Source organism: Oreochromis aureus, linkage group 7, assembly GCF_013358895.1.
Source record: "Oreochromis aureus strain Israel breed Guangdong linkage group 7, ZZ_aureus, whole genome shotgun sequence".
NCBI lineage: Eukaryota > Metazoa > Chordata > Actinopteri > Cichliformes > Cichlidae > Oreochromis > Oreochromis aureus.
The window spans coordinates 8,855,974-8,883,169 of NC_052948.1; the positions used below are offsets into that span (position 1 = coordinate 8,855,974).

The 27,196-nt window shown below is 40.5% G+C and overlaps 2 protein-coding genes across 4 annotated transcripts; one reads left to right on the forward strand and one right to left on the reverse strand.

Annotated features, from left to right (window-relative positions):
- Nucleotides 1–278: 278 nt before the first annotated feature.
- On the forward strand, nt 279–2,177 carry nudt7 (nudix (nucleoside diphosphate linked moiety X)-type motif 7). Its single transcript, XM_031737219.2, has 3 exons — nt 279–741; nt 1,429–1,587; nt 1,688–2,177. Exons 1-3 carry the CDS (start codon nt 586–588, stop codon nt 2,039–2,041), a joined length of 669 nt encoding a protein of 222 aa, XP_031593079.1. The 5' UTR covers nt 279–585; the 3' UTR covers nt 2,042–2,177.
- On the reverse strand, nt 2,172–27,181 carry nfat5a (nuclear factor of activated T cells 5a). Of its 3 annotated transcripts, XM_039615089.1 has the most exons (13): nt 27,086–27,181; nt 26,814–26,949; nt 17,230–17,358; nt 13,961–14,582; nt 13,635–13,818; nt 12,850–13,040; nt 12,550–12,722; nt 12,294–12,428; nt 12,140–12,192; nt 11,888–12,020; nt 10,169–10,353; nt 8,055–10,083; nt 2,172–6,777 (listed from the first exon to the last, which is right to left on the reverse strand). In XM_039615089.1, exons 2-13 carry the CDS (start codon nt 26,884–26,886, stop codon nt 6,395–6,397), a joined length of 4,290 nt encoding a protein of 1,429 aa, XP_039471023.1. In that variant the 5' UTR covers nt 26,887–26,949; nt 27,086–27,181; the 3' UTR covers nt 2,172–6,394. The 3 variants fall into 3 exon arrangements, with proteins under 3 accessions (XP_039471023.1, XP_031593078.1, XP_039471024.1); XM_031737218.2 differs by having other exon boundaries at nt 26,814–27,152; XM_039615090.1 differs by lacking the exons at nt 26,814–26,949; nt 27,086–27,181 and adding an exon at nt 15,131–15,193 and having other exon boundaries at nt 17,230–17,360.
- Nucleotides 27,182–27,196: the final 15 nt, after the last annotated feature.

Here is a 27,196-nt window from a genome sequence, read left to right on the forward strand (position 1 = left end):
ATAGGGTGATGTGGAGGTAAATGATACACTATGGCGACCCCTAAAGGAGGCAGCAGAGAGGAAAAAGAACGCGACAAAAATACCCTCTCTCGAGTTTCTCCGCAGTCATGATAATCTCCGTGATCCTATTAGAGAATTTGTTTTAAATTCTCAAATACTCTCAAAATACACTTTTACTCTTTTTGAGGCTCAAGCATCAACACCAAATGCTTCAGCTAATTGAATAACTGTGTCTAAAGCGGAAGTTGTCACAATTTGACATCACATCCTTTTCTGGTGTTAGCTTAAACTCTAGTAGGAAGTAGCTGTCAATGCAGGGCGAATGGTGTGGGGAAAGTTTACCATTATATACACATTAGCTTTCCTGCAACGCAGATGTTTTCTGAACTACTATGGACTGATTAGACTTAGCTCTGCTGCTAACGTTAGCTTCACTGTAAGCATTACAGTATTTTATTTTAGCTGTCAACGTTTGTTTTCCAAGATTTTGTGTTTATTTACTAATAAGTCGGACCGGAAAATCCTGTTTCAAGCTCACCTTCCAGATTGTTCAAGACTTGGACTTTAACCAGGTCACTCACTATCATGCACGTTAAAGAAGAGATTATAGGCATTTTAAAGCAGTTTGACATAGGAGGTAAGTTTTCCTATCTGCCAGTGCTGCCCAGAGCTTCTGTGCTGATCCCGCTGTTCGTGAGGAGTGGGCGGCTGTACACCTTGATGACGCTGCGTTCAAAAGAGGTAACTTGAGTGGGTAATTGCGGTTTCTTCTGACTTCTCTATCTGGGGTTCGCCACAGCATTTCATCTACCTTTATCTGACCTCTATCCCCAGCTTCCTTTTCTGTCACACCAACCCCGTGCATGTCCTCCATTCAACATCCTTCTCCAATGTAGGCACTGTCTGTCCTCTGCACTTCCAAACCATCTCAGCCTTGCCTCTCTAACCCGAACTATCCCTCTGATGTACTCATTCTCAAAAAGTTCTCAAAAAGTATTTTTGTCAGAGCCACCATCTCCAAAACATACATAAATACATATAGGTCGTCTCACTAACATCTTATAAACTTTCACTCTCGCTACTGTCTTTCCACGGGCAGTATTGTGGCAAGCACTGTTTCCTCACAGCAAGGTGGTCCAGGGCCTGAACCCACCATCTGGCTGGGGTCTTTATGTCTGATGTTTTGCATGGTTACCTCCCATAGACGGCAGTTAGTGGGGTTATGTTAATGGATGATTCTAAATGGCTGATAGGTGTGAATGTGAATGCAAATGATTGTGTCTGCGTAGCCCTGTAACAGACCTGTCCAGGATGTACCCTTCCTCTCACCGTGTAGCAGCTGAGATAACACTGAGTTGGATGCTATCTCTTGGTCACTGTCTCCATCTATCCTGTAAATCGATCCTGTTTATGTTTGTTTCTTTGTAGCTGAGGACCAGTGCTGGTGAGGTGTGTTTCCCAGGTGGAAAGAGAGACCCCAGTGACCATGACGATGTGGACACAGCTCTAAGAGAAGCAGAGGAGGAGATAGGTCTATCGCCTGATGACGTTCAGGTGGTCTGTACGCTGTTCCCAATCATTAATAAGGTAGAATAAAACAAATAATTTTCTTTAAGAGTATTGACTGACTTGAGTCTCATCCATTTTCTCAAATCACCCCCTCCTAATTGTCGTTCTTTGTCAACAGACCGGTCTGTTGGTGACCCCAGTTGTTGGCTTCATAGAGGAGTCATTTTGTCCCAGTCCAAACCCAGCTGAGGTCAGTGCTGTGTTCACAGTCCCATTGGACTTCTTCACCAGCAAGGAAGACCACCACTCTACATATGGTGTCGTTGGGATGTCGGGGTTGCTGCACTCATTTTATTTTGTGGACACTGATTCGGGAAGCCAATATCACATATGGGGATTGACTGCCTTGCTGGCCATCCTGGTTGCTGTCCTTGCTCTTAAAAAGAAACCCGAGTTTGAAGTTGGCTTTGACTCTGAGGACCCAATAGCATTCTTCCAACAGATCCTACACAGAAGAATCAGTAAACTCTGAACAGCTTTTCCACAACACCTGAAGCCCCATTTAATTTACTGTATAATTTCTATGAATGTGTGTAATAATTGAAAGGTTTATATACATCCTTTCAAACAGAGTGTGGTGAAAAGATGCAAATAAAAAGATATTTTCAGTTTTTCAAAATTCATTTAATGTAGCAGCAGGATTACAGATATAAACAAAGAGTATACAAATGTCCAGACAAAGGCAAAATTACATGTTAATAATAGTTCAGATGTATGATAACACGCCAGGTTTGACCTTTATCCCTACTGCAGGGTCTTAAGGCTAGATACTAAAGCTCAAGCTACACAGAACGGATACAACAGAACTGTTGGAGAATGTGAAATAGAAGCGAACTAGGAAAAGTGAGCAAACTGATTACACACAAGATACAGCTCACACTATTGGCAATTTAATTTATCATGGCTGCCCCTTTTGATCAAGCGTTTCACAGCAACAATAGTAATGTTGACAAGCACATCAACACAAAGTTCTCGATAAAAACAATCTCCACTGTCTCGTCCCTTTAACCTCACATGTACAAATCTCATGAGGCATGAAAAGCATTTTCAATAGAAAACAACAAGGTGACAATTCACTGGTGAAGCTGCACAATATTATGTTGATATCTTGCAACGGATTGAGAATATGTTAAAGTATAACAGTTACGTTTATGTCCGTGTCAGGGGGAGGAGAAAGTAACGGAAAAGCTTTCGGATGTTAAACAGTCTTAGAGAATAAAAAGGAGCAATGAGACAAAAGGGACACCAGTAAACACAGCAGAGCAACGTTTAAGTTATCAAGGCACACAAAGTTCTGTTGAAAGCATCACAATTGAAATTCAAAATACCCCTGCAGTATATTTCACATTTAAATATACATGGATATTCATTTACATGACTGAAGGACAAAAATATTATGCAAAGATTTGTGTGCTCTTTTCAACGCCTTTAAATCAACACGGTTTCTTTTTTTTCCTCTCCCCCCGGTGAAGTGGCTATTCGTCAAAGTCGGACTGAAATTAATAATAATAAAACTAATGGTCGGTTTTGAAATTACACCACAATCAAAAACAATTTGACCAATGTGCAGTGACACAAATGACAGCTGGTGCCGCCCTGCCCATCCCCTTCCCTCCACCTCAAAATATACATGTTCTCTAAGCCTAGAATTGGTCCGATGTCAGATGTAGAGCAAGCCCCATTCCACACACCATGAGGTAAAATTTACATTCATGAAACCGAAGTCACGGGTTGGCTTTCTGTGTTGGTATGGCTTTAAGAGGCATTACTGTTCCGCACTTCTTCCACAACATCATGTGCTCTTTAGCTCCCCTAACTGAGAGGGATGGAATGCTTGGAAACATCACTACTGCACTCTAACTTGATCTACAGTTAATGGACGAGTCAAAGTGCCATTTGAGATGCATGATGTTAAAAAACAAAAAAGAGTTTAAAATACAAAACGCCCACACAAAACACACAGAGCACAAAAAAAAGAGGAGAAAACTTCACGTTATGTTCTACAGTTTGCGTAAAGTCAATATCATGACAGTAGATTTAAGTCTAACATAATCGCTTGATGTCCACTTACATTTCTAGTTTCAGTCATAGACTTAACAATAAACCTGCGCTTCATTTCAGGGGAAAAACCAACAAAACACTAGCAATGATAGTTCTTTGCTATGAGCAAAAAAGAAAAAGTTTAGTTTTACAAAAATACTCTACATTTTGATACATGGATACAAAATTCTAAAAAAGATAAGTTACTTTTAAAATGGATCACTAACAGCTGCAAAGATAAAAGAGTATGACCATGAAAATGTAAACAAATGCATGTGAGCAATGCGATTCTAATGTCTGAAGTCTCCAAGAAAAAAATCATGTCTTTTTTGGGGGGGGAGGGGGGCATAATGCCAAATTGGCTAATATCAGATTTGGAAAGTTCAGCAATGTCAACTCTTCATTGAAAAATAGAGTAATGTATCAAATCAGTGGAAATGTTAATGAGATAAACTGATCCATGAAGCAAAGTACCTTCGCAAAACTATCAGAAATCTTGTAAAAGAGCAAAACAAAACAACCCCCCAGCATGCTGAATTGTTAGCCATGTGAGAGCTGCATTATGTGAACGAACAAATACAAATGAGTAAACGTTACGATGGCGAGGACAAAATGGCGACCATTCACAATCAGGAGCTTTGGTATGCCTGGGTGGGTGCACTCCAGTCTGATCCCTCAACAACAGCCAGCTCTTTGCTTCCAAACTAAAAACAAATGCAAGTGCTATTGATAGTACAAACTGTACTAACACGACGACAGAAGTGCCCATTACTCCTCTACATAGCACCAAAGATGGAATCAAAAATGACAACCTCTATGTAACAGATTTCATCTACCAGTGAGCCCCTGTTCACAACACAAAGGACAGGAGCCAGCTTCATGCGGCACCAACCTGCACGGGCTACAAACAGAAACAAAAACTTAATATCGAAACACAACACGAACAACAGTAAAAACATTCCAACGAGAAGAACCGAGACTTAGTACAAAAGAAAAAAACCAAAACAATGAAGATCCTTCATGTAAATGTACAAACTAAACGAATCAGTATTTCAGATGTGTTGTCAGTGTCTAAAACACAAAAGGCCTAGTTACCACTCAAACACTGACAAGTGACAATGCCGTTTGTGGGAATGGCTGTTTTTGGATAGACTTGACTGGACCACTGGGACTGAATACAAAGAGGGACTCAACAGTGCGCAGACGTTCTATACAAAGTTGTCTAGACCTCAAAAATATTCTGACATGAGAGAAAATGTAAAAATGATGTATCTATTTGTACAAAGACGACTGCTTTCATTTTTTTTCTCTTCTTCTTTGTTTTTTTTTTTTAACCCCACCCACTGGACGTTTCAGAGTACAAATTCATCTTAGATCAGTAGAGAGCTGTGGACGGATATAAGGAGTAGCAGGTTACACAAAAGAGGTTATAAAGTGCTTTAGATAAAATGTTTATAAAACCACACAACACTCCATTTTCACTAGTGGAAAGGTTTTTTTTTCTATCCACATTTAACTGATAAAGAGTTAACTTTTTCAAAAGCAAAAAAAAAAAAAAAGAAAAAAGAAAAAAAATATACACACTAAATAGTTGAATGCTATTTAAAATTTCACCAAGAAAGCATCTGCAACCTCTGCGATGAGGCCTGCACATAAGAGAACACTGGGAAGTGCCAAGCAAAGGCCACGTCACATTATTCATCAGGATGAATCTCATTTATGAGTGTGCAATATTCCCTCAACTCACCAGGGTGCTTTCAGTAACACAATGTCTTTACCACACTTTTTGTGATAAAAGTTAATTTCATACTTGTGGTGCCAACACCAATATTAAACTGTGCTGCCTCTAATAATAAACCGCTTGAGTGCAGACTCCACCCATGCCAGTAAATGTTATTAAAAGAAAACATGAAACATTATCCTACAAAGAACTGTACAGTCTAATATTCTGTACTCTTGGAGCAAATTTCATGGCATTTTTGACATATGGAAATGTAAGCTGTTTATTAACAGCATGATTGTTCATATTCTCCACAGCAAAAGAAGTTTAAATCTAATTACTGTGACGTGATTTCATCCCTGTTTTTACATCAGCTAATCTCCCAAACTGACAAAATAAAACACAAAAAACACCCACTGTCTCAAAGTGAAATGAAATCTTGGGGAGTTTACACACTCAAAATGAGATTCTGCCTTTATCTGACAGTTATGTGCAATCTGATCTTCCATAACTGACTGTTTTTTTATTTTTAAATCTGCCTTCACAACACTCTCCCATCACAGCACCATTCCTCTGTCACCGTTCCTCTGTCGTTGACATTCTTTATCCCTTTCCTGTTTTTTCCACAAATATCTTTATCCTTATCATCATCATAATCATTACCACCACCGTCATCATCTCTTAGGCTCACATTATTTTAAAAAGAAACAGAAAAAAACAAACAACTGGCAACAAAACACTGCATTTGTGCGGCTGGATAAAGCAGTTATTACAGGCCTCTCTGATCCTGCAAGAGGGGTAATAACAAAGGTGGGTTCATTAATTCAAGAACAATGGATGAATGGAGGCTACAGTTAATGATAAATATTTCTTAAAAACAGGTCACATGAACTCATGATTTGGGTTTTCAGTAAAAAGGGCAAGTAATTCTTAAATATTTAAATGACTTTTTTTTTTTTTAAGCATTGGCACAAACCCCCACACACGGCTGTTTTTAGGGTGTATAACTCTGAGCTACATACATATCACTCACCCCCTAAGTGCTGACAATGGTCCAAACAATAATCACTGCTTCTGTAGGCTTTCCAGTAGGTCCTCAATTTTATCCATGCTGGACGATGTTGATATGGATGCCTGCAGTTGATTCTGTAAGCTGCTCTGTATCTGTGTCTGTAGACTGGTCTGCATTGGTGTTGGTAGGCTCGCTTCTATGTTTCCTTGTAAACTGGACTGAAGGGCTGTTTGTGTGTTTGCCTGCATTGCATTCTCCAGGGTGGTCTGCATTTGTGCCTGAAGGGTGTTCTGCAAGCTGCTATGCATGGTAGCTGGGATTGGGGAGGCAGCTTGGGCCATGGGCTGATCCAGCAGAGTCTGCATGTGACCGGAGTTCTGGATTTGGTTCTGGGCAGGTTGGCTGGGTCCAGAAGACGTGAGCAGCTGGGATGAGTCTAAAAGAAAAAGAAAATAATATTATCCATCATTAAACAGTAAATGTAGCATATAACTGTAGCAATGGAGTAACTCAAGAAGCATATGGATTAGAGATGTGCGTGACTAGATGACTAATTATCACTACTGTCACTAGTGGGTACCAGACATACTAGCTGTTTAATCTAATTCTTTCAGATTTTATTTGATGCCAAATGCCGATATATTGTTGTGTCCTGGATGTTATGCAGCCATCTATCACCAGATGGAGTATCATTGTTGACAAATGCCATAAATCTGTTAATCAGGCTTGATTTTTTTTGTTAAGACTATTAGGGTTAGGTCTTTTAAAAGTAAAAGAATGAGTTTGTGGATACAAGCGGTACTCTTCCTCTGAAGGGTGGATGGACTCTCCCTTAGCTATAGGGTGAGGAGTTCAGTCACGGGCTCAGAGTAGAGCCGCTTCTGCTCAACATCAAAAGGGGTCATTTGAGGTGGTCGCCTCCTGAGTAAGATGTTCCAGAGGGGCATGTCCCACTTGGGATACACAGGAGAGATTAGACCTTTCGGCTGGCTGTGAACAACTCAATGTTTCTTTTGAGAAGTTGGAGGTGGTGGCTGGCAACAGGGAGGTCTGGGATTCTCTGCTTAGGCTGCTGACCCGTGACCCAACTTTAGATAAGCAGAAGCAAATGGCTGGATTATTTATTGATTTATTCTTTTAGATTTTAACTTTTAATTAAGTGGTTGTCAAGACTTTTCGAACAAGGTGCATCATTCAAAATAGACAATATGCCACACTTTTCAGTTGCAATTTATTCATTTCTCGGATGTCAATTTGTCATATTTTAATAATATGTGAACATCATTTTTAGTACCATGTTTTCTTATTATATTTAATATTGGATTATTTTAAGTGTTTTTCTTTTTCTTCATTGTCTGGAGTAAAACGTGAAATATTCATAATGCAACATGTGAGGTGCTGCACAGTTAAGAGGCATGATTTATTGTTGATAGATGTGAGTAATGGTTTCAAATGCCTTTGTTTAAAGATTTTGACATTGTCCATTATGCTTAATATCAGAGTGTTTCTTAGTTTTAGACTAGTCGGTTAGTCAAATTTTTTATCCCTCTCATTTAGCCGACTAACAGAATAGTCACCAAGAACCAAATATGGATATATACAAGTTAATAGGTCGATCATGATAGTACCATATGCTTCAGAAAATACGAATTTAATACGGTTAACTTTGATTTACTCTAGATTAAAAGGTGTAGAGGATCAAAATTGTCTTACCATTCTGAATGCCAAAAACAAACAGACTGGCCTGTCCTTGAGAAGCCACATTGCCACCCACAGATGTCTGGAAAAGCTGCTCTGGGGGCTGCTGACCAGGGCTGGCTACCACACCCACACCACCCTGCACCACAAAAATGGTTGTGGCGGGGGCTGGAGCCTGGTTGTTGAGGTCCTGTGAGCCAATAGTACTCTGCAAGCTGGACAGATTTGTCTGTGGTATGAACAGCTCCACAGGTTGATTGTTTTGGACAGAGCTTGAACTTGGGCCCACTTGCATTGGCTGCTGTTCCTGGAACAAGCTCTGTTGTTGGTTCTCAGTGGTTGTTGAGTTGCTGCCCGAAGAGCTCTGGTCTTGGAAGGACATGGGCTCTGCTGTATCTGACTGGGTGATTCCAACACTAATGGTCCCCATAGGGGAAGAACCTTGGGTCTGGGTGCTAAAGAGAATAGTAGGAGCGATAGCCTGTGGGTTCAGATCTGTGGTGCAGAGAAGCAGACCTGTTTGCTGTGGTGCAGGGTTGCCCTGTGAGTGATTGGGAATACTTTGAAATAAGGAACCCTGCTGGCCCATTGGAAGCTGTGCTGATTGTTGTTGGTTCTGCTGTGGGGACTGCTGCTGATCCATTGGGGTGCTCTGTTGCTGCATTTGAGACTGCGGTTGATTTTGAAACATTGAAACAGACTGAGGTTGGCTGGCTGATGTCTCCATGGAGGAGAGGAATGCCAGCTGCTGCTGTTGCTGGGGCTGGGGCTGATGGTTTGGCGTCAGGTATAGGGTTGATCCTGTGGACTGCGGCTCTGAGTTGAGACTGCCACTAGTCAGTACAGTCAGGGTATTCTGGATGAGGGCAGCCTGGACCTGCTGTTGGGACCCCTGGGTTTCGGCCATGGGCCTGGGCGACTGGAAGAGTTGCTGTGGGGGGGATGTGTGTGAAGGAGGCTGTGTTGGGAAGCTAGTCTGGATAGTAAGTAGTTCTCCAGCCTGTTGAAGGAGAGAGCTGGCCTGGAGGTGTTGCTGTAAATTTTCCAAAACCTGCTGCTCTTGAAGTTGCTGCTGTTGTTGTTGTAGGTTGCTCAACGCTTGATTTTGCTGCTGCTGCTGTTGTTGCTGTTGCAGCTGATGTTGCTGTAAATTGGTAAGAATATGATTTTGTTGTTGCTGATCCTGAAGTTGAATATTGTTTAGAACTTGCTGTTGCTGATTTTGTTGCAGTTGCTGTTGCTGTTGTTGAATATTTTCCATAATTTGCTGTTGCTCTTGTGGCTGTAATATAAGTTGCTGTTGCATCTGTATGTTGTTGATGACTTGCTGCTGTTGCTGCTGAAGGTTTCCAAGTATTTGTTGCTGTTGCTGCATTTGCTGTTGTTGAAACTGCTGTTGTATTTGTTGTTGCTGCTCCTGTTGTTGTATCTGTAGCTGTTGCTGTGCTGACAGTGAATTATCTGTACTCCCCAGTCTAAGGCTGTTCATGTTCTCCTGGACATGCTGCTGAAGGGAATCTGCAGAAGGTGTGGGGCTATACAGCACAGAGTTTAGCTGCTGCTGAGCTACAGCTGCTTCTAACACCTGCTGGAGTGTGGTGTTACTTCCTCCCTGGAGTTCTCTAACTGCCCTTTCCAGCTGGGCCACCTCTTCCTGGGGAAAGAGGGAGACCTGGGACTGCTGCGGCTGCGCCTGAGAGGAAGGTGCTATCTGTGGCATGGCCACAACCACCACCCCTGCACTACTACTGGAACTCTCAGGTGACAAGCTTTCCTGGGGGTCTCTAAGGAACTGCTGGGGGACTTCTGGTGTCACAGGTGGTATTGTGGTGTCTCCTGACACAGAGAAGGAGGTTGTTGGGGCAATTTCTTGCTTTTGTATCGTGCTGAGGGACTCTAAGCTAGGGAAGACCGGGGGTGCCTGGGGAAGGTCCACATCTTCTGATGGTAAGGGCATTGTTCTCTGAAAGGACTCTCCACCTGGATGAGGACTAGAGCCAAGGTCCAGAGTCTGCTGCACTGTGATGAGCGGGTCAGGGGATGACTGAGAAAGAAAAACGGTGTTACAGACTGTATTTCTCAAGTAAATATTTTAAAATCTCTTCCTCAAAAAGCAGGGGGTATCTTACTTTGAAGACCTCTGTGGATGGTGGATTGCTAGACACTTCCATAGGTGTGTCCTCTTGCCGTTTGGAAGTCTGGTCAGAGATTTCTGTTTGTTCGGAGGGCATAGATTTGATCGGGGTATCAAATAAGCAGGTCTTGACCATGGATATCCCCTCCGTTTTTACTGTCAGCACATTTGAGTTATCAGCTGGAGGTAAGAGTGGAGAAAAGGACTGTTAGAATGTGAGATGGCAATGATTAGCTACTTGAAATCTACATGAGGAGCTTAGCACACATGACAATACATGACAAGCTGCATGTTCCATGTTTGTAATGGATGATGTGGAGAAAAAAAACCCATCCAACACCAAGCACAAGGCAGTTTGCAACAACCATACAAACCAGGAGGGTATTATCTACTTTTACCATGACCACTTGCCATCAAAACGCTTTTTGTAATCCAACTAAGAATATTATTTGTTAGACTGCGCACATGGCAAACAGCTACTTCGTGTTCCTATTTTAAACTTAAATTGAATCAACTAAAATTACTAAGCTTCAACATCCAGCTTAAAAAGGAAGGAGTTTCCAAAGTTCAACCAGGAATTTTAAAACCAAGAAATAGATGTTTCTGATGATGGGCGTGACAGCAGCAAAGCATTCTGACACATTTTGTTAGTAAACCTTTCTATCCAGCGGATTATATAGCGTTTTGTGTCTTAAATATGGAGGCTGTTTTTGACACCCTGCACCTTCACCGTTTCCCTCTCACTCTCCCACTCTTACCTGTGGTCCACCTCCTCTTTATTTTCTGTGCAGTTTCTTCTTTTCCCCTTGTCACTCAGACTCAGGCTACCAGCTTCACCGTGCCTAAAATTACTTGAACCTTATTCCATCTTCCAACAATACGCTGATATGGACTTATAGATTCACTTAAACAGGATTTTCAGTGAGTTAAACAATTCCTGTTTTTATGTTAGCTGGTGGGGGGCTTTGACAGTTCTTTGCCATTTTGAGCTTTAAATTTTTAAATTAAACACAAGAAAGAAAAAAACAATTAAATAACCTTGTAAAGTAAAAGCCATAAGTGTCCGTTTTGTGAAATGTATTTGACATTTGCAGATTTCAAGTAAATCAATACGATATTCCGAGAGTTTTTAGTAGAGATCACTTACAATAAATCAACTGCTGAGACTTATGATTATACATTTCCAATTTCTTAAGTGCTACATCTCCTAAAATAACAATAAAACAAATAATTCAGATTATTTAAATAAACTACCATCCTGCTACTACAATCCCTTGTTAATAATAAGATCGCTGACTGCTATGCCACCTATTCCAGACATTGGAGCATTTTTTCACCAAGCCAATGTCAGGACCAATTCTATCTGCTACACATTTACATATTAAACCTTCATCTGTTAGTGGAAACACAAAGGACTGCCAGTGATCCCTACATCTCTTTTTGCCATCAGGGTAAATGTGTCTGTGACAGCAATAATTGCGGCATTGCTTAATCAGCCATTAGATTTGTCTATATGATTGATTATAATGGTGTAGTGCTATTAAAACTTGTTATAACTATCTGAAAATGGTAGCTCTATTCACTGACTTCAGAACAGAAATAGCCCATAAGTGTCACACTTAGCAATAAGTGTCAACCTTTAAAAGCCATCAATGCCATGACGGCAGAAAATCGTGAACTATGTAACTTTCATGCATAGGCTGCTTGCTGTTACCTGAGTCTGGAGTGTAGGTGAAGGGTTGGGCTTCATGTGATCTACCAGCATTGGTCATCACAAAAATACCCACAGAAACAGGAGAAGTGATTGACTGGTTGTGAAACGGAGGGACTGTCACTATCAAGTGATTCTGGAAAAAAAGATCACATTTGTGTGTGAAATGTATGCTGAAAAACAGGTTTGATACAGCAGCTTAGATTATTCAATGAAAAACTCAAGGGGATCCCCATCATCCCCACTTGCATATACCTGATGGAAAAGATCCATGTCAATCTTTGCTTCAGCTTGCCAGGAATTATCATCTGAAAATTCAATAAAATTTGAGAGAGTTTATATGCAGAAAACCATTCACACACATGACATCGAGCTACAATGCTACTAACAAAAGAAATTGCTACAACACCTGTAATGTTCTCCTGAAAAATAACTTTGGTTCCTTTAAGGAAGTTCTTTCCGATTATAAAAACTTCCTCGCCTCCTTTCACGGAGCAGCTGTGGAGACTCTTTCTCAGGATCTCTGGCACTCCTGCTGGCTGAGCTGAAGAGTAACAGAAAATTCAAACTATCATTAATAACATAACATAAAACTAAAACATATCACTTTAAACAAAACATTAGCCATCAAACTGTTTCAGGAATCCTAGTTGGCTGTTACTCACTGCAGAGGATCGGCGATGAGGGAACCTGTAAAGTCAGGGTTGATCCATCAGGCTGGGGGATGTTGACTCTGAAGGCCAACCTGGCTCGTGTACTCTTCTTCTTGGATCCTGCAACACCAATGCGAGCCTCGACATCTGCATTACGGAGCTTCAAAATTCCTACACAGTCCACCCTGTAGAAACAACACAGGAAGGAGAAGGAAGGGATAACTAAATATACAAAAGCACATACCAAATACTTTTTAAATATCAACACTGCAAGTAATAACTAGTCTTTAATTATCTGTAATAACTCCTTACGCAAGTGTCATGTCATTGCTGGGCTCCAGAGGAATCTCAATAACTGTGGTGCCTTCTATGTCCACCTCTTTGCAAGCAGTGGTGTTGCGTCCTGTCACTCTGCATGCCTGGTAGAAACCGTGAGGCTTCACTCTGCCCGCATCATTTGCTACGAACACCTGCAGCACAACTGATTCACTCACACCTTCCAACTGCAGACAAAAAAATAAAATTAGTTTTCCAGTTTCTAATAAAAACCCCAAAACAAACAAACAAAAAAACACCTCAGCCCTGAAAAATTTTCAGTTAAATATAAAAGTTTTAATCATTTGCCAATCAGCTAAATTTTAATCATTTGTCTGTGCACATTATTCATGGTACAAAAGAAGCATGTTATCTGTTCATAACCACTGAGCCATTCAAGAGCGATGTCAAGAATTTATTACTTTAATAATGAATACAAGGCAATCACTATTTATTCACTTCCCCTACCCTGATTTATCATCAAGAGGTAAAGGTACTTGTTTGGTTGTTTGCAGTGTGAGTACTGGATTTACTGTTGATTTAAAAAAATAAATAATAATAAAAAGAAACGAAATCAAAGAGACAAGTAAGTTATCCATGTTAAATGCCAGCTATTGAAATAGGAGAAAGGAAACAAGCACATGGGCAGTGCCAGTACAATCTTTCTCTTGCAGTACTCCACACTCAGTGTATTTGTTATATTCGATCTTATTTGGCAGCTTCTTCCTTAGGTGGTAATATTTCGTTTGTTAAGAAGCTGCTGGAAGCTTTTGTACTCCAACCTTGACAGTGGGGAATCCTTGTTGTGTGCGATCTTTGACAGAACCTCTGCTGCCCTCAGTCAGATAGCGAGCTCTGTGCTGGGTCTCTGGCTGCACCAGGATCTTTAGCTCCTTCCCATCACTCCTCTGAGGGAACTGAGCAGACAATGACCCACCTTTCACTGCAGTTCCTGACTCGAGAGAGCTGCAGAGGACCAAAAATGATGATGACATTAGTGTGACATCCAAGAATCCAATTACCCAATTATTGACCCTAATGTATTGCCACAAAGGGGAGAGGTACTCTGACCTAAAGAGAGAATGTACTTTAGTAAGTGTCACCATACCTGGATATGGAACTGGTCTTATCTGTGCCCAGCTGGGATAGCACATAGTGAGGGGCTTTGGCGCTGTCAGCATCAAACACATCCATGCTATCTTCTGGAGGAGCAGGCTTGGGACCGGGCCGCTGGCGAGGAGTGCGTTTTCTAGACTTGCGCGGCACCTCCGTGTTGTCATTGTAGGAGATGGAGCTGATCAAACTGAAGTTCGAGACAGAATCATCGGCCCACATGCTGCTGCTTTGCTCCGAGTCGGGACCTGGTGCACCAGATATGGTAGGTTCCTCTTGGCAAGACATCTGGCTGTCATCAAACAGATCCTCAGGTGGTGGGGATATGCTCAACACAGTCCTTCGCTTTGATGGAGTGTTCTGGGGCTGCTGGACTCCTAGCCCCGGCAACCCTCCTGGCCCTACATCCCCTACTGTGGCGTTTGCTCCACTGCTGCCTCTGCTGGGGGCGCCCTCCGCACCTTGCATCTCTGAAACACCAGCGCCATCTCCTCCGCTGGAGTGGAGATGCTGGGCAACCTTGAGATGGTCTGACGATGAGGTAGAGGGGCCAGAGGATGTAACGCCTATGGCGAGGGAGGAAGAGGCAGAAGGGCTGGAGGTGGAAGAGGTGGCATCTGTAGTAGTGCATATAGATATAAAAGTTAGGACAGATGTTCACCACATAGCAGGCTAGCAGTCCCATTCAAGCAGCTGAATTTGTGCATGATTTGTATAGATTTCCCCTCTTCCCAACTCTAATTTCAACAAACTGTTGTGGGTTATGTGCTCTCACTGTGCATGCGAGAGCTGTCAAGCACTGACCAAATGTTCTGAAGTTAAAGTTGAGAAGGGTACTATAGGTCCCACAATGTTTTGATTTCCTACAAAACCTCTGATTAAAAATCAATGTGACAAAACTGACATGCCTTGTTTACAAAAACAAAAGCAAGCTACAAGTTGTTACATACACATTGCCAGAAAGAAAAAATAACAAAATCTGGTCAAACTTTCTTGTACAGCCAAATTTGCAAGCTGATAATGTGGCGCCAAATTAAATTTGCCAGGGTTACAGTAGAGTTTGTGCAATGTGCATTCAATAGTAAACAGTAGTTTGCGCATGCCAATTGGAATATTGGGTTGGGACTGAGCGTAGCCATGGAGACAGAATAAACAAGCCTCTGACCTATGGAGCAGTGAACTGCAGACCATTTTATATGCAGACACTCCCTGCCTCAGAGGGCACTTCCTGCAATAAAAACGAGACAGCCAATGAGCAACAAGAGAGCTGATCATTCAAGACTTAACTTCTGTCAATCAGTAAACTGGATGAGTTAATATACTGAAGGAAGGAGTATCTTTTGAAGTTTATCATTTATAGACACTCGGAAGCACGTTTGTTTGGTTAATTATGATCTAAAAGACATCACATGAGTCATGCTTTTGATCAGCACTGCTTAGGGCCAGCTGGGTCAGACATGATAGTAAAAAGGCAGTGTTAAAAAAAGAAAAAGAAAAAGCGCGCTCTCTCTCTCCAACATGACTGTTCACCGGTTAGTTTGCTTTTTAGATGAAAACCATGACTAGAATCCTTCACAGTTTTAACTGATGTCAGGAACATCAAAATGCACCATGATCCAAGATCAGGCCATTTTCTTTGCTTTTGATAAGTGATATTCAAAAATACAGTCCAACGCTTGCTGGGGCAACTTCACTGTTTCATGAGCAGACAAAACCTTTGTAATTAGTGAAAATGTTAGCAACTCTGTAACATGAGAGTCAAACACTTGTGCTCGGTTCACGGTGCAATAGATGCATCTCTTTTACTTTTGTTAAAGGCATTTAAAACTCAAACTATAGAGGGCAATACTCAAAGCGAAAGAAATTGAAAACGTGAAATGCAATATGCCAACTCTAAAACACTATATAACGTCATAACATGAGGGATGTCGTAGGAGACGATCTGGATCTGTAAAGCTGAGACAATCTGATATGTTTTTTTTTTTTTTTAATTTACATTAAGAGCCAAGGGAAAAATAAAATTTAGTACAAGCGTCAAAAAGTTATAAAAAAAAAAAAAAAAAAAGAAACCCAAAACATCGGTGAAACAATAAATAAGAGGCCATGTCAGCATGCAAACGCTTCATTCTGAATTTAAAATTTTGATGTAGCTGTACATGTATCTGGTGTTTCTTGTCAGAGATGCAAAGGTTGAGTCTGCTGTGATGGCGACAACAGGGGAATTCAAATTGGTATTTATCTGCTCAGCTATAATACATAATACATACAATAAATGATCTAAACTGTCACTGAATAACATGAACGGCAGAACACTTTTTCCTGGTCACACTTAAAAGACGCATAAAATTACCGCCTCTGGCCTGTGGGCCACACTTTCAGGAACCTGGCCACAAAGAGTGTTAAATGACCAGTTAAGAGTATTTAAGACATTAAGTGAGTTTAGACATTAGTCTAAAACACTACATAAAAATATATGGTAGTGGTGTGTTTGCAGAGTGCGTGAATATAAAAGGTGAAACGCTGTCATGGTGCTTGATATGTTTTGAAATTTTGTTATTAACACTCTAAAAAAAAATCAAACCATGGAGTGGTTAAAATGTTGCCACTGTAGAGTTGGTTCACAGCAGCTTCAACTCCATTGTTTAAATTACTCTCAAAACTACCTCCAGCCTCTGTACCAAAGTACACAACACTACTGAGCACACAGCTGTGTGGAGTTAAATGATATCTTCACATCAGGTGCTAAGGGTGTTGAAATTTTTCACTTGGCCCAGAAATATCGAGTGTCAGGCTTCATAAGCAACGTCTCTTTCCATGCTGCTGCTAGTTAACAGGATCGCCCACCACTAACAGTAAAAGATGCTGACAGACAACAACACAACAGATATAAATACGGTATAATATTGGAAAAATTGAAAGTTACAACATATATTTGAATAAATCCTGTGTTTACCTGCACAGAAGGGCTTTAGAACTAAACCCCGACTGACTTGTTGGTGCTGTACCCTTGTATAACATGGGGCCCAGCTGACACGTAATAACCATGTATCGTCATGTCAGCAGTTTTGAAATACTTAATACACACTAGCCTATATAAATCTCCTTTAGTCACAAATCTTGCCTCGGAAACTGATGAAAGGGTGAAGTTGCCCCCAGTCACTCAAACAAGGCCACATTTCTTTACCCCTGCTGACTTGGGTAATAGTTTGTTACAGGGAAACTGATCCCAGATCATGGTTTTCATGGACTGAGCAGGTAGCTCACCTGACGCCAAGGCTGCAGAGGGGGGAGGTCCTGCCTCTCCCCCACTATTCTGGCTCATGGTGGGTGGGTCTGTCTGGGTGGACGATGGCTGGAGCTGGAGTTCTTTGGGGAGGAGGTCATATACCGACTCTGCCATAAAGGATGAGTAGGAGAATACAAATTAGTTTCTGAAAAATAAATGAGATTATTGGTAATTAGAGGACAATGCAACTATAAAAAGATCCATACCCACTCTTCTTAGATGAAAATATTCTGTTTTTAAATACCCATTTTCAGCAGGTTTCCCTTTAACCTGTTAGGAACGGTGGAGCATGATGAAATTAGCAACCTTCAAGTTACAACTACTCCCAACTTTTTAAAACTAGAACAAAAAAACCCCATCTGCCTTTATTGCCAGTTAACTCAAATAGGTTTTGCCACAATTTAATCCTGGAAACATGACGCACACAATGTTCTAACTTATTCTACTGAAAACAAGGCCTCGAGGGTTGCATAAGGCAGCCGTCTTGGCCTCAAACTGAAGCTAATGCAGAACTGCTCTCAAGCACAGTCCAAGTAATAATACAGTTAGTTAGTTAGTTCTAGAAATCGTCACAATTCTTCACAAAATAGAACCATGCCAACAGTCAATTTCACTTCCACTAATGCAAGCTTCATGGCAAAAACAAAACTCCTGCAGTATCTCACCAAAACTGGTTGTTTCCTTATTTGCTTTTCGAAGACAAGTGGAAGCAATAGTGCAATCCTCCCACATCTCTTAAAAATTCTGCAGTCAACACTAGCACAACACAGGGTATCTTATGATGAACTAAATTAGCCTCCCGTGGGGTTTGGTGTAATAAAACCCACAGAGTCATGAAGATATTTAATGGCAACATGATTCCTTGTAGACATAACGACCACTGCAGCCACACTGGAATAAATCAGATCTGATGCTAGATAAACACATGATTAGGTAGTGCGGTTGCTAAGAAACAGGCACCTATCAACACCTTGATATGGATATTTCAGCTTTGCATCGACAGCACCAAGGATGTGTAGTAGTCATCTGACACTTGCCTATGATTTTGTTCCCAACAGAGCAATGAAGCTGACAAGACACATGATCTTGCACTTCTGTGATGTCACGGATGGTGCTGAGCTGGTGGCAATGCATCACCAAAGTTCACGCAAGGAACAAATAAAATCTGCTATTGTTTGCATCAAGTCCCCTTACAGCACTGCTGAATGAATAGCACAATCTAAATGTCAAAAGGCCAGAGAAAGTTTCATTTCTTTTTCTTAACAAATATAAAAAGCGCTGTGATATTTCACGGATCTTGGTGAGATCAGTTTCCTGTGCAGCTAGAAAAATAAAACGTGGATTTCAGTGAACCTGTTCACAGCGAGCTTCAGAGACTATAGAGAACTGCCAGCAACCGTCTAACTGTATGCACGAATATCACAACCACCCTCAATCTTCGCCTGTGGTGCGTGGCATGAAGAAAGTGAGTCTTTGTTGCTGATTGCATTACAGATCGACTGGCAGCGAGACATGACCTCAGCCTTAACTAGTATCCCTATTAACAATAGAAGCATGCATAGTGGGTCCACTGAAGATGTGCTGTCACCTGCTTTGAACCCATGTATATGCTTCAGTATTCAATCACATGCAAACAAATGTTCTCTTAATAGACTCCCAACACATGTGCAGGAGTAGCATGGCACTTCTGCTAAATAAGAGCAGCACATAATAAAAAACAAAGGACAGAAATTGCTGTTCACTAAGCTGGGTACCCTCTGGCCAAGGTTGGCAAAAGGCTTACATGTACTGGCCAGATCAAAAGGAATCCACACTGTGTTAAAGAATGTCACTGTTGGCCTGAAAGGGGTATAAATCACCCGTTCTCTCTGGGTGCTTGCTGGTCACACAGCAACACAAAACAACCACAGAAAGTCAAACTGTAAAAGGGTTCATTGTTCATAGATTTTTTTCCTTTAAAAAAAAAAAAAAAAAAAAAAAAATCAGCACATGCACTACAAATGGTTGTTTATTAGAAATAAACTTTACAGAATCTTATAATCAGCTTAACTACAATTCAGAGCTTTACTAAATTACCCCTCTAAAAGTTCACCACAGTGTAGTTTAAGCCTAAAGGATTTGCTCGTGATGGGAAACCTACCCAAGAAATGTTTTCAAATCAGAGGCATTTTAAGGAGTCTTTAAAATAAAACCAGTTATGAATCATAAAAGCCAAAAATAATGATTAGCATGTTTACCTGCAGCACAAATTTGTTTAAATGTGCACAAACATTAGGTGGAGATGCACACAAGATTCAATTATCTTGTGACACAGGCCAATAACCACACATTGTTATTGAGTCAATCACTTCAGGTTCATAAATGCACAGATTAGATTGCTGTCAGCGATTTAATTTTTACTTTTGAACCACACTTCCCAGTTTAAGTTGTGCAGTATATGCAAAAGAGTGCTTCCATATTCAAACCGTGCTGTGGCTTGTGCTCGTGGAGACTTGAAGTAAAAATGATTAATTGGAGCCTTATTGCTATTTTCTCCCATTTATTCTCTATTTTCTTTCAATTTAAAATTCCATCTAAAGCATAAAAAATGCTCATAATAATCCACCAACTAAACAGCAGCATTTCCAAATGCTTTGTTGAGAGAGTCCAGCAGCCATAATGTTTAGTAGGGCTTTTATTTTCATGTACAATTTTGGCTTCTGGCGATTATTAAATTAAAATGAACGCGGTAAAACAAATATTCTGCTGCAATCAATTTCATTTGAATGTTCCTGTTTAAATTTAAATCCAGCAGAAGTTGTGCGTCTACACCCCTCCATAAACCTGAAACTCACTTAATCTTAATCCAAAAGCAACACAAATCATAACTTTCAAAACCAAACAAGCTGTCTGTAGGTGAAAATGTCACTTTCCCCAAGAGTGCAGCTCTGTGGCTACCTGGGCTTCTTTTTTAAGCTTCCCATTTGTATATAAACCTCCTGTCGTGGAAGTGCTCTGTATAGCTTTACAAAGACAACAACATCAAACGAGTATCGCTGATTAAAGCTAGGTGATGTATTTGCTTTTTCAGGAAAACCAAAAAATGTTATTTTTATTTTTTAAAAGACTCTGTGGGCTTAGAAGCTGTTCTGCAGCATATACAAAAAAAAGTTTGAAGACAAATGTTATCTCAATTTTAAATGTGTGTGTGAAACAGTATACTAAGCGCTTCAATTAGTGGAAACGCCATACTAAGAAACTGCTGCAGTGTCAACAGCTGCTGTTTGGATTTTGTTGCACACCTTCTCCCGCATGTACAGCAAAGTCCTTGAAGCCAGTCTCATCAGTCATCACTCAGCAGCCGTCCTGAAATGCCTCCAGGAAAATTATCTTTAATTTTATTCGTCACCTGTGCTTAACCCTAGAACACCAACGTTGGATGATTTTCACCCAAGCGCTTGTAGTCAAATGCCATCTTTTGTTTATTTCTCCCACAGCTGTGAGCGATGCATGGAGATTGTGCCTTCCCTGGACAAGGCTCACACGACAAGGAAGGGGTGGGCAGAAGAACAAGTTACGACTATTATTTAATTTTAAAAGAATATTTTCGTTTACGATTCCCTTTTTCTTTTTACCAATTTTGAAGCGTTTATATAGGGTTTCAATTTATGAGACGTTGTATAAGGGGAAATGTAACAAGAGTACTTCAATTTGCCACATATTGGGTTACTTATTTTGATGGGAAGTATATTTTATCAGGCATATTATATCAGGTAAAAAATACCTGACATTAGTAACAGTGTTATAAAACTGCACATTAGTGTTCTAGGGTTAAGAACTGCCCTCTATCGAAACAGATAAAAACCTCTTTAAATGTTTTCTGACCAATCCTTAAAATAGGTTTTAAAATGTAGGTTAACTCTCCAGTTCACAAAATACACTTCCTGCACTAAATTTTGGTCTTATCTTGCTTCATAGTAGCAAAATTGACAAGTCTGTTTGCACAAATCTATAAGCTTGTCCAAACAGTAGCCTGCAGCACACTAACCTGCCAGGAGGTTGACTGACTTTAACCTAGAACAATTAAATTACATCATCACATAGTTATGCACTGCTCATATTACACAAGCCTTAAAGGTTTTCCAAATAGCAAGGGCACCACTCCATTTCTATTCTTTAATGAAAGATGAGTAGACAAGCACGTTTGGTTTGTGTTTTCCATATTAAAAAAAAAGGGAGAAAAAAAAAGAGGAAAAATGCATCACAACCTACAGTGGTGCTTTAATTATGGTTTTGAACACATAACAATATGGTCAAGCCAGAGTACCGACATAAAAGCTAATTACCACATTCAAACCACAAAGAATATCATTTTGGGCTTTTAAAGCTAACCATTTATCTTAAATTTTAAATTACTGCAAGAAATGGCCAAATACAATTTTTATTTGCTTTCAGCCTGCTAGTGCAAATCAGATGGATAAACAAGGTTTAACAGAATTAGCTAAACTACATTTCTACAGTGTAAATTGATTGTACTGTCCTCCTAATCATAATTTTATGGATTCTGCTGGTGGCTGTAGCTATAGAGGTGAGCATGCATGGGGATGTGGATGTTAGCAGAGGGAAACTACAAGGCCACATTAATTATTAAACAATACCATACAAAAGATGGTCCTCTGCTAATATATGCAGGCAACTTTGTGACAACTACATATCTGAGCAACAATCAGCTGCTTCTAAAAGTAGTCTCTGGTCTCTACAGTGTACAAACTGAGTCTACATGTAATGCGTGCCATATGCATTTCAACTTTTAAAAACAGAAGCTCTGTGGCCTTTAACTTGTGCCCTGCCCCCACTGAACCTGCCATTTGTCCATCTAGAGAAACTGTATAACTTTTTGGAAGTGAGGCTGAATTTCACCGGTCCATGAGGATTTAAAAAAATAAAAATAAAAAAAATAATCGAAAACCTGCGTCATGTGGGGAGATTTCAACACTTTACACCAGGCAACAGCTAGCACTGTCTGATGTCTAAAAACAACTCTAAGGACATTGTATTAAAAGAAAACATATGGAGATGATTGGCTTTCCTACTCCTGCACAAGACAATCTGCATTTATGAACAGGCCGCCAAAGGTGCACCAAACAGGCAAACACAAACTTGATTGTGATTTAAAGTTATGAGGCAGCATGCTTTAAAGGAATATTTCAAAGAGGAAATGTCTCAGGTGATTATGAATACACAGATATGTGCACATGCACATCATGCACATAACAGAATGAAAGATTAACTCCAGTTTCATGAATAGTTCACCATTTTATTGCAAGCTCAGCGGTGCTTGGGGCCACAGATACCACCTGGTGTGTCTAGGCGTTATTATTTATTAATTTCTGCATGTAAGAAAGACAAAGCCCCCCCCCCTTCCAAAAAAGGAAATCAATAATGGCAACGTTAAACGAAGGAGTCTTAAGGCAAATGACTACAGTGAATCTGTACTGCTCTTTCGATCGATTCAAATGCAATTTGTTTCAAAAGCCGACTATGCAGTGGTGTACATCAGAAAATTGGCACAATGTACGCTAATTTAAATGATGATAAAGCACTTTGGATGTAGTTTCCAGTATGTAGCTCTTTGCTTACTTTGTCTAAGTAGGTATGGCCTATTGAGAAAAAAAAAAAAACAAAAAAAACAAACTTGACTTTTTCTTTCTTTCTTGGAAGCCATAATTTGGCTAATGTATCCATTTGTACTCAGATGAAAGCAGCAACATTTTTCACTTTAGTAACAAGTTAACTGACATCCATCTTACTTAGTCACCAGGATACATCATATATTGCGGCACATGAATTACATTGAATGGGATTCTGTGCCTTCATTCAACGTAGCCAGAGTAAGTAGCAAGAGCTGCACTTGCACACTGTTGTCCCATTGCTATAGGCTGTTGCAAGCTTTTTTGTTGTCCGACACTTAACTGCATCGTTACTTTCCAATAATAATCATGGTTTCATTGAGTGTCTTGTAATAAATTAAATATCTCACAGGGTTTCATTGGAAAGTACTACTGTCTTTAGACTGTAGTGGAGTCAGCCCATGCTTTACCTTTAAAGGACGGCCAAGATTTACCCACAAGACTGCAGTCATTAAAGTGGAAGGCAGGGCTATTAACGCTAAAGCAAGGGAGAGTTTACTATTGGCCTACATTTATACCAGAGAGACATAACAATGGGAGAAGGGCCTGTTTTCTTTAAAAAGAAACAAGTGAATGTCTGTACTGAGTGTACATATTACATATTACACAAAGCAAAGGCAGCCAGGGACAAGTGGTTAATGTATCCTGTATGTAACCTGTGGGAGAAATGTGTTGTGGAAGTAAATCTCCCTTGTGTATATGCTACAAACAAAACATGTTTTTTTTTAAAATCAGAGTAATGAGAGTACCGTAAAATCTGTGTCCTGACATAAGGTAATAATGAGGAGAAAACCAGTATCCCACCCACACCAATCACAACCACTTACTAGAAATATCTATTGCTTTTACCATTTGTTAGTAACGACTGTAGTAGAATTACACATTTTCCAATACCCAACAAGTGTTTTCATTTAAACATTGTGCTACTTTCCTGTGAATTAAAACATCTTTGCAGTGAATTGTTGTTCAACTAGCCTAACTGGATCTCCTAAAAGCAAAATATAAAGTCTTTCACTCAATTCACTGTACATGCATGATGGGCATGAACAAAACTTTTGTTAAGTATGTTGACAATTTTTCTAGACCTCTCTTTATGTCCTGTGATTACTGGACACTTATCTTTGGCTAAACAGACATGATCGAGTAAGTAAGTAAGTAATTTTTAGGAAGGTACAGGTGCACTTTTATGAGTGTCTGAGTTGGTGTTGGATGATCTTTTTAGCAACCACTGCACCGTTTTTCTCATCCTTCGTGCATTCATTATACGCCAGTCTGTGGTGTGTTTTCATGCGGCTGAATCACCAGGTTGTAATGCTTTGCAATGCAGACACAACTCTACAGCACTCTTTGCATATAATTTATTCTAGGTTAACGTCATTTAGACTAAATTCGAGTCATTTCCAAACAACGACTCATGCTCCACTTCGGGGGACAAGCTCTTCACATTTCGCTGTGCCAGACATTTAATTTCAGTCATTGGCTGTCTTCTAATGCACTGTTAGTCATCCAGGTAGTCCATAAAAGTTCAGTGGCTTTAATGCACTGCACTGTGTAGGAAAGCCAACATCTTTAATATTGCTTGAACACGTTTATTTAATTGTAGGGGGTCAAAGCATGTTCATGATTAATCAATTAACTGGGCAGCCCTAATCTGTATATCTGTTGAGTAAAATGGTAAATGGCCTGTATTTATATAGCGCTTTACTAGTCCCTAAGGACCCCAAAGCGCTCTACATATCCAGACATCCACATTCACACACTGGTGACTGATGGCAAGCTACATAGTAGCCACAGCCACCCTGGGGCGCACTGACAGAGGCGAGGCTGCCAAACACTGGCGCCACCGGGCCCTCTGACCACCACCAGTAGGCAACGGGTGAAGTGTCTTGCCCAAGGACACAACGACCGAGACTGTCCAAGCTGGGGCTCGAACCGGCAACCTTCCGATTACAGGCGAACTCCCAACTCTTGAGCCACGATCGTAGTAGGTATTTGGTCTTCAATTTTGGGCTTTCAGTACTTGGATTTGGAAATAGCATCCCAGTTCGTCTGTCTGTTCATCACGTTTCAATTCACTTTGCTGTTGCTAACTCATTTTTTGCTAGGTTGAAGCCACTTTTCATTTCCCTCTGGCAGATTTTTTTTCGTTGGCTGATTTGAAAAACAAACAAACAAAAAAAAAAACAACACTTTTACAGTTTTGCTCGAGGGCTTGCTCTCCTCACACAGGAACAACACTCTCTCTGCTGTGAGAAAAGGGAAGAGACTTTTGTGTCTCTCCGAGTAATCATAATTTTTATGTAAATATAGCCAAAAATCACTATCTTGATCATTAGTTATATTTCTATGGTGTATTGTCACAGTAATAAAATCAGGCACGAGTTCTTGAGCTGTCCAGGTTCCAGTAGGACCCTGCTTGCTTCTCAGTAAGCCCTGTGTTACTATTTCTATTCGTAACTTCTGAGATTTCACATTTTCCTCAAAACAAACAAACAAAAAAAACAGAACCCACTAAATAATGCAATATATTCTGGCAGCTTGGCCAGTTGTCTCCACTCACCCACATAGTCTGACATACATGAGCACTCCCAATAGATCGTTGATGAGCATGTCTGTTACCTTGACCCCAACGTGAGAGCGCACACCCAATTACAGAGATATAAATAAACAGTCATCATGTGATACAGTGTGACCATATGGCAGTCTCAACTGAGAATTTCAGGGTCACAGAGCAAAGCTTTCTGCTGGCTCATGAGCACCCTATACATAGCAGCCAGACAGATGTGGGACCAGCAGGCAAGTTAAGGCCCAGTCGGGTATAAATAATATTTGAAAAAAAGAAAGAGAATAATTTTTGTTGATGTGATCAAAATGTAGGGGGGAAAACCCAAAGGGTTGAAATAGCACCATTGTTTTTAGAAAAAGGAATATGCATAAATTCTTGTGTCTCAGGTTACATTTGCACTTTAGGATCAATAGATTATATACAAGCCTCCCTCATAAACAAGCAAATGCATGATAACTGCCTGAGTCGAGTAAGCATATTCAGTGACAGTTGCTTTGCACATTAAATTGAGGCGGTGGTTAAAAAGGGGAAAAGACAGGCTTGCAGGCAAAGTGCTGCTCTAACCAAGCTAAATGCAACATTAGTTAACGGTTTTGCACTCCAGAGATGCAGCAACACCCACCTAATAATAACATAACAGTTGGCTGACACGTGTGCAGCGATATTAGAGGCAGAATATATTTTGGCACCAGAGGGCCCCTTATCCTGACAGGCAGAATAGCACACTCTAGGCTTTGAAGAGCCAATAACTGCATTCTTTCAGTGAAACCAGAGAATGTGAGGAGGATACCCTGGCTCGATTCCACCAAACAAACCAAAACAACAGAGGGACTGTCACTCGGTAAAACCAAACAAGGAGAAAACACAGGACAGCCATGCACTACTTTTCCATCCATGCGATATGCGCACACACAAATACACACCTATGCAGAACCCGAGCACTACTTAAGTACCTTAAACCACGGAACAATGTGGTGGGTAAGACAGCGACCTCACAAAGCTGTGTTAGCTCATATAGGCACCTAAAATGATGCTAGTCATCAATCTGCATGACAAGTCTAACCAAAAAACACACATAATTGTTGTTACATTTACTTTACTATTCCAACATACCATGCTTTTCCACGCATGTGACATGGACAACTAACCAGCAAGGGTAGTCGAGCTGACTAACTATGCTAGCTAGTCTTGCTACTAGCAGAAAAGAGGCTAACCATTGCTAGCTAGCAGCTTAACATGAGCTATCAAGACAATCATATTAGTTCCTATTAGACAAGGACAAAACGGATTAGCGACCTCGCAGTACCTTCCTTTAGATAAATCTTACCTTTAGAGTATAGAGATTTGGGGGAATTGAGGTCGATATCCGAGCTAAGGAGGGATATAAAATCAGAGGGCATCGCAGCGCTTCATCGAGGGGAGGAGAAGCGGACACTCTTTAGTAGAAACGAAGTCGGCTGCTCCTGGCGGATAAATATTACGTTTTACAAGCGGAATGTTTTAATATACATAGTATAAAACCGTAACAATCTTAAGGCGGCAAAAAGAAAACTTTCAAAACCAAGAAAAAAAACAAAAACGTTATCTAGCACGTCTCACGTTTGTGTGTCTTTGCTGAGAGGAGACACGTTTCGTGTAACGTTGAGACAAACACACACACCGACACACAAACACACTCGACTACAGCGGGTCGACCTACCTCCTCCTAGC